The 15,049-nt window shown below is 39.2% G+C and overlaps 1 protein-coding gene across 2 annotated transcripts in view; it reads left to right on the forward strand.

The window, feature by feature from the left end:
• The first annotated feature begins 4,457 nt into the window (after positions 1-4,457).
• LOC149801292 (uncharacterized) overlaps positions 4,458-15,049 on the forward strand; it is a 40,990-nt gene continuing 30,398 nt past the window's right edge. Inside the window, exon 1 of one of the 2 annotated variants that reach the window (XR_016420626.1) lies at positions 4,458-4,773. Coding sequence is in view for 1 of the 2 variants with exons in the window: in XM_089955348.1 (XP_089811474.1) it covers positions 4,677-4,773 (97 nt within the window). In the remaining variant the exon portion in view is untranslated. The remainder of the gene's footprint in view (positions 4,774-15,049) is intronic. The other variant, XM_089955348.1, reaches the window with a different exon arrangement.

Genomic DNA, 15,049 nt, shown 5'->3' on the forward strand with positions numbered 1-15,049 from the left:
TGAATGAGTTTCCTGGCAGTTGTTTTAGTAATTTCATTATTTAATGCAGCTCTTACAATTGGTAATCTTGCAACCCATTCGCAAGATCTCATATGTGTCTGAATGATTTCCTTTGCATATTGATATCCAAATAACCACACAGCGATTGTTCGACTAAATCATTCAACAATGTCCTAATCACGACGAATTGTAGTATGTCTTCGTTTGATTTTGACGTTACGTACTTTTTATCAGAGATGATAATGCACCAAGAAATTTCTTGCCAGGATCAAACTGTAATAGTTGTGGCTTTCGTAAGGGTCCTCGTTGATAAATTCGTTCAAATGCAGAAGAAACTTCAGTTGCTGTTTTAGTTAATAACGGGTCTGCTTCGTTATATCAACTTGCAACATCAACGATAATTAACACATATTTGTATGTACGTGATTAACGTCTACCAATTGTAATAGTATCATTTGTTAAAAACGTATGTGCTTGAAGAACATCATTAGGAGTGCTGACATCAAAATGTGCATGCTGAATTTGTTTAGGTGGTGGTAAATAAATTTGCCATATTCCTTGTCGTGCTAGCCACTTGGCAGCAAACATGTAACATTTGCTGCATCAGCGAGTTTACTAATCGCTGCTCTTCCTCTCCAACAGCCTCTTGGGCTATAATAAATCGATTCCATTATTTTATAATAATCGTTTGATCAATTACCGGCTCCTAATACTAGTTTACCTTTCATCGCAAATCTTATTAACCAATTAGCTAATAATTCTTTAAAGGATTTTATTGTTGTTGAATTTAACAAGTGAATCGACTTCACATCCGCAACATGTCGTTGTTGCAGATCTTTACTTTTATAATCTACACAAAGAACGTGGCATGATTTACCAATTTCCTTTATAGGATACTCTGAAATGTCTTCGTTGATCTTGCTCGTCAAGTCGGATATCAAGTCGGGTTCAAGGAACACAATAATTATATCCTGGAAGATGTCTTTTTTCCTCCTGTTCATTTAGCTCATGGAGTTCCTGGTAATTTTACTAATGAGGTAGTGATATCACCACCAATTTTATTATTAGACATAAATTTATATTTATTTGTACCACATTTCATACATTTATACTTTTTATTTTTGCTATTATTGTTGTTAATCCACTTGTGGGGGTGTATGCTTTACATCGAACTAATATAAATCCATGTTATTTATTATATTTGTACAACATGCATGTCATTGATTTTTCAGCGAATGGAAAACAAGGACCAGTCAAAGATATTTCAGCATTACTGAATTAAATCAGAACGACAATAAGAGGTCCATCCGGATCGGGAAAAAACACAATTACTGCTTAATTTGATAATGAGATGACTCAAGGGAGTCAAGTTTTATTTAGTAGCACCGTTAGTTGATGATCAGAGATGTTACGATGTATTTAAAGATTTTAATGAAAGCGCAAAATTGTTGAACGAAGATGGCAATGATATTATTGATTTTATCACAGATATTAATGAAGCCCCACTTGTAGATGACCTCAATGGATTTATTAATAATTTGGTAGTATATGACGATGTAATGCTGGACAAACAATCAAATCCAGGAAGAATATTATCTCGAGGCAGACATAAAAATACCGATGTGATTTATATTACTCATCTATATACAAAAATACATAAAGTGATCAGAGATAACTGCAATATTTTAGTTGTGTTTAATAGAGTCGATACACATACTCTGCGAAATATTCATCAGACTTGGTGTAGTGGGGACATGGATATGATTTGGTTCAAAAACTTCTTTTCAAAAGCACGATCTGATCCACATGGATTTATAACAATAAATGTGCACGATCATCGATCACGATATCGTATAGGTCTTGATAAAATATAAGGTTGAGAGACTGATTTAATTACTGACAAGTTTATAGTAGCAGAGGATGTGGGACCTCAATGAAACGTTCATCGAGTAAACGAACGCACATAAACATTTTAAAAACACGAACGACAAAGATAAAGTAAGAAAAGAAAAAAACGAACCCACTTAGAGAAACTCTCGGTAAATTAGAGGCTTCGGTTTGTCATTATTTATTTCGTTTTATTTCGTATGAGGTTTTATTTTTCCAAAAATGACGTTTCGGCAAAAGGTCGGTTCACCTCTGCTGCTCAACATGCAAACATGAAACCACGAATTAATTAATTTTTAGTTAATTAGTTAATGAAATATTGTCAACAAGAAAACAACATCAATTGTTTACACATCGTGAACCAGGAAGTATGTATGAGGGTATTTAATTAATTACTACGATCTTTTTAACGCATATCCCCATGCACAAGACGCTTATCTTATATACTAAAATCGCAATTACAGTGCTCCTCTAAAAGGGCGAAAATACTATCAAGCGCACGTCCAAGACATATTTGTTCATGGACTTCTAAAACACGTAAGTACCATCAATAATATGTCTAACAGCATGTTAAATTCAGAGACTCTAAACACTGCGAATGTTATGTTTTAAAGTAAGCACGAAGTAAATAAAAACTATTTACCTAATCTTTCAAAACGACAACGAACATGCAATAGCTCTCAAAAGCAAAATAAATTTCTGACTTAATACCACCTTTTTGACACACAGCATTCAGAGACAGCACATGGTCAAAAAGCATAATTCGATAACCTCTAAAACGACACTTTTAAATGTAAAAATACTCGAAGCAAAGCTGTCTTAGATTTGCGATGTTCAGCATGTCTCTTTCTCTCTCATAAGCTGCACAGCCACAGTTAACTTCCATTTTCATATAAGCTGATTAGTTTCTCTTTATAATTAGGGTCCCATAACTACCAAGTCGTCGGACCCTCGTCCATCCTTCTCTCTGTCTGACCGTCCCTCAATCCCTCAACAATTTTGGTTTCCCAAAATAACTCCGCGAGGAAATGTTGGATTTTAGCCAAATCTGTTGTGTATCTGCGTTCTATCTCTCTCTATGTACCTTGGCATCCGTGTATTACCTTTTGGCCCAATCGGGCTCCGCTCTCACAGGGCCCCCTTGCGTTAATAACTGTTAAAAATATATCATTATAGAGAAAGTAATTGTAAAGCGATAACAAAATTGTACAGTTTAATGCCATATAAAACTTGCTTACAAGTTTTTTTTAAATTTATTTCCAAATGTCGTGCACATGGAACCCTGCGCGTAAATCCAGAGGCCAAGCCAGAACGATTGAAATCGGGCCCCTCGTTTGCTAGGGCCGTTCCTGGACGTGTACGTTCTTTCCTGTAACAGTCCTACGTGTTTGATTGTTCCTAGGTCATGCAAAGATTGTAGATGTTATGTATCTTCTGTATAATAACAAACACGTAAATAATGAATCGCTGTAACTATGACTGAAGGCAGTGTTGTTCTCTCAAAAACCAGATGAAAAATATAATTAATTGTATAACTAGTTACACCGACCTTCCTTGGTTATAATTATGAAACATACATAATTCACACCTTCTTTTGTTGGTTTCAATCTCATCCTGATTAAATTGAAAGTAGAAAAATACAGGAAAAAATTTTAATAAAGGAATTTGTATAGAATTTATTATTCACTAAGGATAATCAGATCATCAAAAGGTACATCTGGTAGTATGTTGATAAGATGTACGTACAGAACTGATGACATGTAGCCACTAGACACCAACTAAAAGTATAAAAAAAATATATAATAAGGCAATAAAAAGGTGAATTCCGCAAGTGAACATCGCGATATTGACGCATCATGTCTCATAACTGAAAAACAAGTATTTCATGCACAAAATCCTGTGTCATACTGTCATTAAAATGAAAGATGTACGCGAGAATCAAATCGGTAGCTGTCTTAGCGTTAGACTGAAATAATTGTACATATCTATGCATCGTTTTACTTGTCACCTCAGTCTCAGGGAATAGTAAACTCTAGTGAGAAAAACTTGTAGACAGTTCTCAATACGCGACCTACTGTCTCTTGAATATATCGTACACCGAATGAAAGTCTTTACCCTTTCTAAAAAGCGCCAAATGAATTAAAGAGTAATTCTTCCGGGACTTGTAGCCAAAGACAAGACGAAAAGGTCTAATGGACGAAACTTATTGACACCTATATTAAAAGTCAGTTTTGATACAATCAGATTCATAACTCCAACAAAAGACAGGATTTGTTAAAATATGGTAAACAAGAATTTGATTCGAATAGTCCTCTTCAAAATCTGAACCATCCATAGATTTTGCCACTTTTACAATTTTCTCAGATGCGTTAGTGTACATGTACAAAAACTCAGATTATGCGAGAGCATGATTCATTGAGTCACTGTCTCACGTCATCGACGAACACTGATGCCTCTACCAATGGCAACCGCTGTGGCTCAGTGGTAGTGTAGCGTGACTAGAATGCAAAGGCTGCATGTTCAAATTTTACTAGGGCAAGTCCGAATCAGATCTGGAGGTGTGTCACTAATTAGAGCACGTTACTTCTATTGAATAGGCACTATATACTCATTCATGTCATGTTGTGTCCGGAAATACCAACTAATCAATGATAGAGTACTTTCAAAAGTTTTTTTAGTCGTGCACCTTCCATGAGAGTGCATGCCAACCTTATATAATTTCAGTGATTATAAACGATGGTCTATTATTACGTGTCTAGCATAAAGTTGTGGACAGGTATTGTCTGAACATGGCGTATCCAGTAATTATGTTTGTGCTCTTTACGGTTGTGATTTCGTTTCGGAGAGCAGATGGACTTCCTCTGACATTGTGTCCTAAAGGATTTGGTAATATATTTTGCTGGTTGAACAACCCTACTCTCTGTCTGTCTGTCTCTCTCTCTCTCTCTGTCTCTCTCTCTCTCTCTCTCTCTCTCTCTCTGTGATAACTGTTCATGCCAATCGCTTTTACATATCAGTCTATCTATATTACTATCACTGTGTCAATCGATAAATATATGCATTTTATAGATCGTTGCAACTGCTAAATACGCGCAGACTGGTAGCCGAGTACAGATAAGTTCCCGTATAACAAAGACAAAATCAAATTGTTTGAATTCTGTATATCACCGAGAAATTTAGAATTGCGTAATAAATCCAAATTTTAACTAAAGTATATACCTGGTTGACCAATTATGCTGCGCTCACCGTTATGGATCATTGCCATCTCACCCCTGTCTGAGTGGGTTCGAATCTCAGGCTAGGCCAGCGTGGGCATGTGATAAGACTTGCAAGTAGCTAATCGTGGGTCGGTGGTTCTTTCCGGGGTTTTCCCGGGTTCTTCCACCACCGTTTATACTGGACGCTATGTATAGCCTATTTTGTGCAAAAAATGGCGTTAAACCCTACAACAACAACAACAACGTATGCCGCATAAATGATACAAATACTGTTGGAAACATATCTTAAAGGGTATTGTGACTCGAATCGGCTTCATAGCCTGGGTAAGTGTTGTATAATCAAAAATCACGTATTGCATGTAGTAAGTGAAAACGAGTATGCATATAAGGTGACTGTCACTCGTGGGATTTTGCTGACAGCAAGAAGACCAATATGATTGCCCCCTTTCAGTAGCATTGTGATGTTTACCACAAGCAGTGTACGCGAGGCCCAGTTAACATCTAAAATGTAACGCTCGTTGCATCCTGCTTAGTCTGCATACAACACGATAATTAGTGCAATTGCTCAATTCCGTCTCAATGCCGTGATTTATTGCGCGTAAAAGCAATACCAAAATAACCTTTTTAGATCTCATACATTTGTTTTCCGCAAAACAGACTGCACCTCGCATTTAAATATTTATTTTTCCAAAGGTAATAATTTATTACGTTCTATACGTGGTATTTGGTTATACCACAACCAACCACATTATGAAGCCTATTCGTTTTACTAAGTGATATGTACATTGCTGAGAGAGATCAAATGATGGGTCAGAATTTAACCAAGATGCAAAGCACGTGATTCAAAAAGAAATAGAATAATAACACTATTTAGACGAACCTTTAAAGCAAATTATACAGCGGTCGCGATCATCATAAGGCAAACTTTGACTGGGCAACATGTGCTAACATATTTAACCATGTGATTGTCATGTGTAAATATACTTCGCATTCCATGTTGATAATATGTATATCTACCTACAGTAGCAGAAAAGATGGTAAATAGCCACTATTCCCATCCCATTAAAAGTTATAATTTTCTGTAGTTGCAGAATTGATGACAGCCATCGTACATCATCACCCTCCCATTCACCAAAAATATAATTATTATTCGGCAATAAAAATGGCGAACACCGTGAACGAATCTCGTAATTATGAAGCTACACTCGATTCGCAATAAGCACGATGTTCAGGCAGAAAATTCGTTCATGCGTTATGATGTAAGTAGTATAGTGGGGCTGTTTAGGGTCAATCGACCTGTATGTAAGGCTTTTTAGAGCAGAATTGGACCCAACAAGCACTCAAGATAAATGTCTGTGTTGGAAGGTATAACTACATGATAAGACGTTTCACAGGATTGGGCACTGGTCTTATGACGTCGTCCCAGTTCCGTGCGTACACCCTCATCGGGGCACCTGATTATAGACGAGTGGGAATCGGCCCACACACTCGTCTTTAAATGTCCGATTAGGAAGGGAAGAGATGGACTCAGAAGAGAGGTCCAAACGTCGCCGGAAAGTACATGAAACGCCAAAATTAATATTGCCAAATTCAACCCAGTTAGTTATATAATGGCTATTCCCTATTACCAATTCTGTGTTAGCCACAATCGCAATTAGTCTCGAATTTAAGTATTAAATTGTCCTATCTTAATTAATTCCAAATGCACAAAATGTGCATTAATACTTTAAATCAGACCTAATGAAAATTCTTAAATGTGAATTTCTCCAATTTCTTAATGACACCTTTCCAATTGTATCTGCTATCGTCTTCCCACATCAGCAAAAGTGTGGTACGTTTCGCTTGAGCACGAAGGCTCCATCCTGTGGCGACATTGAGGCTTAACCACCTTATAGCGTTCAAGGCTTTTATAGGGAAAATGGCTTCCATCGCTGACTGTATTAATCAATCTCGTACTTCTTGCTGCTTCGTTAGTCGACGACTAAGCCAGACTGTTAGTTAGTTAATTTGATTATAGAGGCTTGCGCACAGATGTGCATGGGCCTCGGGTTTATTCCTGTACCGCAGGATGATAATTGCTATTGAGGGAAGGAAACTGTGCCTCATCCCTCAGACTTTATGCCCTTAAGAAGTGCTGTTAATTTAGCCGTCAGCTAGCGAAACATGGTGTTTCATGCTAGCTGAATGGAAGGCTGACACAAGTGGGATTGACCTAACACGCATTTATGTAAAATATTTCTGTTTTACTTGATTGTATGAGTGGGAATGGTACCTGCTCTCTCTTATGAAGTGTTATATTCGAACATTTGTATGTGCGCATTGCACGTTGAAATTTGTGTTCTTCCGAGGCAAGGGAGGAAAGGTGAGGGGGAAGGATGTTGTCTGTCTGCAGCAGGCATCCGCTGGATCCAGGTTAGTGTCCGAAGGTAATTTTGAATTCTGAATTACTCATACTATTATCAAAAGAGTAACGTAGTGTATTCTGTGCTGTCTTTTAACTGTTAGTTCAGAGTAAGTAGGTAAGAGAAGAAAGGAGAGGCGGGTTTCTTTGCTGAACTACTCAGGTCACTTAGACGGGTCAAAGTCGCCCGTCTTAACTGTGTTACCTAACGGTTAATTTGGATTTGATGGGGGGGGGGGGGGTAATTTTTTCATTATGTTTTTAAATTTTATTAGGGTAAGACGGTTTTCTTTCCAGAATTACTCGGGTAACTTACACGAGTTAAAATTGCCGGTCTTAACTGGTTACCTGACTATTTTTTTTTTTTTGTTAAATCCTATTATTGAGCCCTGTTGTTTCAAGATATTTTAATATGTTAAGATTTGTTAATTGTTTGTTAGGATTAGCTGGGTATAGGAAGTATGGATATGTATGATGGGATCCAATTTCTTTTTGAGTTCTTTGAAAGTTGTTTCTTGCTATCTGGAGTTTTGTGCAATCATTGAATACATGATGCAGGTCTTCTACAGTGTGACAATTGTAGAAGTTTATGTTGGCTGGTTTTGGGCTTATTTACCAAAACTGCCTGCGAATCTTGTTTTCCCTATCATTATGCGGTTAACGATTTTTTGATCTACATGCTTTTGATTTATATTGGTGAAGCGCGGACGTGAAGGAAAATATCCCATGACATCAAAATTCACAAGGTTCATATGATCACCCATAAAAAAGCAAAATTGTTAGGGCATCTCAGTATGTACACTATGTACTAGTACCATTTCAATTGCTAGTAGTTAAGAACATTATCAGACTCAATTGAATTTGACTCAATTGCACAGGTGGCTTACACAATATTTGTTGTTAGGGTCCATTTACAAACATCTGGACATAATTTGGCTAAGTACGGGCGGGTTGTATGATGCCGGAACTCCCCTCCACTTCCTACGTCCGGACATTCGTACAAAGGGCGGAGATGGGGAACGATTTCCACCCGCCTAAATTAGGTGTCCCAGTTTGACGTCATTGTTACCAACCAATCTCGACTGACGTTACAACTGCATTGGTCGACACCACAGTGACTGGTAAACATAATTTCTTTTTAGCATCATGGGTGCATGGGTCCATTCCCACTCATGAAACAGCCCTCCAATTAGACCACAATGGGAACCAAAAGGATCCACGGCTGAAGGCTATAAGGCTACACACAAACGCCTGGGGGATGAGGCTCTTTTTCCTTCCCCCAGGATCAATTATCAGGTCGCTGTGCGACCATTAACAGTGGTACATGCACAACGTGCGCACACCACTATAATCCAATTAATCAATCAATCAATCACCCCTAAAAAACATGGAATGCGCTGACCTAAAAGAAACTCACTTTTTAATTGCAAGCACTAACTACAAACAAAAACGGACTATACTTTGAGAAGCTACCGAAACGAAATGCTTATAGACACACTTCCATTTTCTTTAACTTACTAACATATAATTGGCAATTAAACTAGTATGTCTTTTCTAGAATATTGGGGTGGCCCTGCAAAGGGCTGTTTTTTGTGGACGGGGAGTTATGGCAGTGTTTTATCGTCTAAGATTGCGTCCCCGTCTGGCGGCAGGCTTTCCCACATGAATGGGGCGTGCATCTTCGGAAAGAGGAGGAGCACTCTTTCGTGTCTACAAAGGCAGTCGACAAATCCTGTCAAGTTCCTGCTGTTGCTGCTGCTGCTGCTGCTGCTGTTCTCTCTGCTCTTTGCTTCTGAAGTCTGTACTACTCCGTAAATTCTTCTTTCTTGACTTCCTTTCGGAAGAGCTCTTTTATCAGATCTTTGGTTACTTCAGTATTCTGGCAATCTCCATTTCTTCAGGCTTTGCCTGACACTATGTAATGTCACGTAAACTTCGTTCAGCTTGGCTAGTCTTGAACATATCTTCATCGGAAGATGAGTCAACAATAGATGGTTTGGCTGATCGGTCGGTCGTTTCAATTAAAGTCTTGTTCGCCCTTACGGGCAAGTACGACTAGTTAATTTCCCGTGTGGGAATAATTGATTTTTTCGAGGGGTAAGGAGTGGTGCCACTTCTCCCAACGCATTAATGCAATAGGGAGCGCTATTTGATTAGTCCGATTTCGGGACATCGATGTCTCGCTGAACTCATGGTTAGTGGTAATGGCCCACACGCACTCACTTATATGGCACATGTCTTTCAGTGGCAAAGGTATGTCGGACCGAGTGGAAGGGATGTGAACGATATCCTGGATTGATTTTTTGTACCCCAGTTTCAGAATAGTAAATGTCGTCGATTTGCCGTATTTGTAATTTGGAAAGTCATTTGTGCTGTTTGTAGGATAAGGTAGCGATGACATGATGAATCTCCTAGTCTATTTAAGCGAAAAATTATTTATTCGAATACTATTTGGGGTTTCTATTCTAATAATTAGTATTTCCGCCTTGTGCGGGGTGCCTGATGATTGATATTCAATCACCTTATAGTTCTAATTTGTTAAGGACATATTTCCTAATTATGTAATTTGGTGCCACATTTTGTAGTTGGTATTGGTGGCTTTGGGTTATTGACCATCATTCGTTGCCGCATTGTGCAGCTGGCCCTGATGGTTGTTGTTGTGGGGTTTAACGCCATTTTTCAGCACACGAAAGGCTACACATGGCAGCCAGTATTAATGGTGGAAGAAGAACCCGGGAAAACCTCGGAAAGAACCACCGACCCACGAGAAGCTACTGGCAAGCTTTCTCACACACCCACACTGGCTGAAGGCCCTGATGGATGTGAGTTAAGCCACTTTATAATATTTAAGTTTGTTGACCAATTTTAATTCTTGTATTTTAAGACAATTCATCATGCCTTAAGTTGTAGGATAAAACAAATAGATGTTGTTAGTATGAGTATGATGGTTACCTAATTACCGATCACCTATTGCATTACGTAATTGATTACACATTTGGACGACTCAGGGTGCTGAAGTGGGTGATAGGTGCAGATGTAGCATCAGCCTGCCTCACGCGAAACACCCCACTACTTGGGCTGTAAACCGTATGCTACCCCCGGCCCTAATTTCCCACCCAGTCGCTCCTAGAAGGATCAGAGTTTGTATAAATGGGTATTAGCTATGTCCTTCTTCTGAATATGTCACTAAGCTGCATTGCTTGTATAACCACCCAGGGTACCGTAGTGTGATGAGTGCAGGTGTAACATCAGCCCGTCTCACGCGGTACATGGTCCTATTCGAGCAGTAAACCGTATACTACCTCCGCACCCACTTCCCCACCTGTTTCAATGCATGAAACTAGCGGATGGGTGATTGGGTTAAGTAAGTGGCTAAATGTAACTATATATAGGATATGTGAGATGTCCAGCCGGTCTGATCATAACAGGTTGGGTTATATTTTTTTGATTTTATCAGTCTCCTTGAGGACGATCAACATGGCATCATTTGTTTGATTGGGGCTGGGATTAGTTTGATAAAGTAGTTCAGGGCAGGTATATGACGAGCCAATTTTCTTCGACGTGGTGGTTAATTGTTTCCTTTGTTCATCATATTTCGGGCATATGCTGAAAACGTGCCTGACGTCTTCATCATCAAATCATTTGGGGTATTTCGCTCCATTTCCACAATTACCCAAGACATGTTTCCTCATGCTACTTGCAAATAGGGATTTCCTGTATTAATTCCGTTAATGATCCGTTGATGGTGTTTGATATTGGTTTTTGGTGCTTTGGGTTTGCATCTCACTGTTTTTTTAGTCGAGTTCTGCGTACGTCCTTTGGGGCATGTATCCAATTGGGTTTGCCATTTAGAGGCAATTTGTTTGGATATCCTGTTGTATAATTCTGGGACGCTATAATCGATGTGGGCCGGTTCTGGTTCGCTTAGTGCGTTCTTTGCTGCTATGTGGGCCTTGTCGTTCCCTGGGATGATTATATGAGACGGGACCCACATGACTTCTGCAATTTGGTCTTCCATGTTGTTAAATACTAAGTTGGATTCTTTTAGGAGGCTTTCACGCCCCTTTGAGGTGCCTGTTTCCAAGGATTTTAGCACACTCAGTGAGTGACTTTTACTGTTTTCTGGAATTTCTGTTGATATGTCTTCACTGCTTCAAATATGACCCAAAATTCTGCTTTGTATATTGAACAGTTATCCGGGAGTCTGCTTCCTATTTCGTTATTCAATTCCGGGATAGTGAATGCAGCAGCAGTTCTGTGTTGTTTGATTTAGACCCATCTGTGTATATTTTGACAAATCCTTATAAAAAAATTGTCTAATATAGTCAGGATCTTTGATCTTATTTCTGAAGGATGTTCTTCTTTGGATCCAACATTTGTTGTTAAGGTGTTGATATTAGGTTTATTCCTTGTCCATGGAGTAGGGTCTGGATATCGTGTTGATATTAGGTTTATTCCTTGTCCATGGAGTAGGGTCTGGATATCGTGTTGATATTAGGTTTATTCCTTGTCCGTGGAGTAGGGTCTGGATATCGTGTTGATTCTGCACGAAGGCAGTCGAGTAATAAGTAGTTCGTTACATAATATGTGGATCTTTTTCCCAGATGGTGGGACGGGGACGAGTCTCAGGCTAAATGGGATGTTGCATTTGTTAATGATGTTCCTTGTGTGATGACTGGGATTGTGTATAGAAAGTCTGGCTGCGTGTCTTAACGTTAATTCTTCTCTTCTTAATGTTAAGGATGTTTCGCCTGTTAGGATCTGTAGTTCTTCCTTAGCTGTATTTTAGAGTGTATCTGTACATTTGCGCAGAGCATTTGCTTGGATTATGTCAAGGCGTTTAATAATTGATGGTTTGGCAGATGCATATATCTGACATGTGTAATCCAGTTTGGATCTAATTAAGGCCCAGTACAGTGTTACCAAAGTATCTTGGTCTGCACCCCATTGTAAACCTTTGATGTTTTTCAGGAGATTAAAGTCTCCGTTAAATTTCGGATTAATTCGGTGATGTGATGATTCCATGTGAGATGTTGGTCGTAGTACATGCCTAAAAATTTTGCGACTTTTCAAATTTGATTGGTTCGCCTTGGATATATAGGGTTGGCGGTTCTATATTGTACCTTTATGGGGAAGGGGGGAGAATAGTATTCCCTTTGGTTTTTCTTTTGAAAATTTGAACCCCCATTTATCGGCCCATTTGCCGATGTTAGTTAAATTGTTTTGTAGTTCAGTTATTGTTTGTTGCGTGGTTTGCCCGCTTTCCATATGCCACTGTCGTCAGCAAATTGGCGAAATTTATTGAGGGCTTTTTTCCTCCTTGATTATATGCTTGCTGTCGCCATTCGCGTCAAGAATTGTTTGGTTGCATTGGTCGATGTCCTCTTCCCCTAGGTCGGCTAGTTATCCCGGCGTGCAAGGAATTGAATGAATGCTAGTTGGCTTTGTCTAGTCTCCATTTGGAAACTTTTGAGGAAGTGGCAACTAGATGGGAAAGGTTAATGGTAATAATAATGGGGAAATGGTCGCTGCCCAACGTGGAGTCTCCATCTACTTCCCCATTAGTCATAGATGCTAATTTGGGTGTGCAAATTGTTAGATCAACTGCCGATAGTGATCCATCCTCTGGTGAAATTCTGGTTTTAGTGCCATCATTTAATATGACCAGATTGTTGTTAAGGACCCATTCTTCGATTAATTTGCCTCACTTGTTTTGGTGCTTTCCTCCCCATCTTTTGCTGTCTGCGTTGAAATCACCACATATCACGTATTCACTCGTTGTGCTGATTAATTGGGCATAGTAAAGAGGTTAGATGGCACGTGGCTTGCCAGGGTCATATATATTAAACATTTCGAATAAAATATGCCCACTGTGGATGAGTATCGATTAATACTCAAGGGGTGTGGGATTGTTATGGGCATTTGTAGCTACAGAGTATTGTTGGAATGATGTATTTTGGAGTGTATCGCAGACAAAGATGGCTAAAACACCCCAACCCCTTTTCTCATTGTCTCTCATGGTGAATGTACTGGTTGAATAATCTGATTTTTGGTGAATGAGGGTTTCTTGGATAACTATCAAATCAGGTTTGAGTTTAGATTGTTGAAGTTTAATCATTAGCTCTGGTTTATTGATACTTAATCCCTGGCTATTTCATTTCCAGATTATTAGATTCTTTTTCCTAGTTTTATCCATTCTTGATGTTATAGTTAATTTATTTTAGTAGATTATAAAGGTCGGATTAGCGTTTGGTTTCGAAGTGTTTTTACAACAAGTCAGATAGTAAATCGTAGAATGGAATACAAATTTCATGATAATTTTGAGAGATGTCTGTGATTCCCACCTTGATGTCCTTTAGGTAGTGAATAATGGTGGCATGTGAGAATACCTCATGTGGGGGCGCATTTGTTACCTGCTTTGCTTACGCCCTTGGTACTTGAATTGTTCGGTAATGAAGGGTCTGCATTTTCTGTTTTGGTTTGATTCCGAACCTCCAGAATGAAGGTAGATATATCAGATTTAGTTGGTTGGATAGTGTTACCATAAACATTAATTTCTTGTTTTAATTTATGTTACACCTGTTTCTTATTATTGCGTGAGGGCAAGTGGGGTCGTCCGATTGTCAGCTGGTTTGTTGGACTGGGGTGGGCTTAGGTAGTGGTCGGATTAGGGTTTGGCTTAGGTAAAGCAGGTATTTATGGTACTGCCTCCTTTTCTTGCACGGTACGTTTCAATAGGCTTGTTGCTTTTGCTTTTTGCATAAGGCAATTTTTGTTCTGTCATTACTTGGATAATTTCCTCTTCTCTCCTGGTGTATGAACAGTCCTTGGAAATGGGATGATGGGGTGAGCTGCAATTATCCCACTTTTGTCCAATTTATGTGCGTTTGATGCTGTGGCTGCCGCCGCAGTTGTCGCATTGTTTTTTGATTTTGCAACTGCTGGCGTGGTGTCCCCATGACTTGCAATGACTGCAAACGCGAGGTTTGACGTTGTATTCAAGTAGTGGGTACGAGTAGCAATCACATTAAACGAGCAGTGGTGGGGTTGTTTACACTTCCAGTAGAATTATGTTGGTTAGTTGTCCTTGATTTGACTTTCATCTGGAATCTCTTGATATGTCTTCTTGGTTTATTAATTCTATGGTCATTGTTGTTTAAAATATTGTATTTTGGACTGAGTTTAATGACCTCTATGTTAGATGTATTTGACTTTTGTCCATTCATCTGTGTCGGTTTGATCTTGGTTATTTTGGCTGAATCGGGTATTTGCTCCTTTTCCTTGACCATGGTCTGGTCCTGCTGAGTTTTGCTCGGCGTGCTCAATGCTGCTCTTGTGGGGTTTAACGCCATTGTTTAGCACACGATAGGCTATACATGGCGGCCAGTATCAATGATGGAGGAAAAACTCGGAAAGAACCACTGACCCACTAGAAGCCACTGGCAAGCTTTCTCACATACCCACATTGGCTGAATCCGGGACTCGAACAGGCGCCGACAGAGGTGAGATGGCAGTGATCCGTAACGGTGAGCGCTTAATTGGT

Source organism: Sinohyriopsis cumingii, chromosome 4, assembly GCF_028554795.1.
Source record: "Sinohyriopsis cumingii isolate HCF-2022 chromosome 4, ASM2855479v2, whole genome shotgun sequence".
In the NCBI taxonomy this organism is placed as follows: domain Eukaryota; kingdom Metazoa; phylum Mollusca; class Bivalvia; order Unionida; family Unionidae; genus Sinohyriopsis; species Sinohyriopsis cumingii.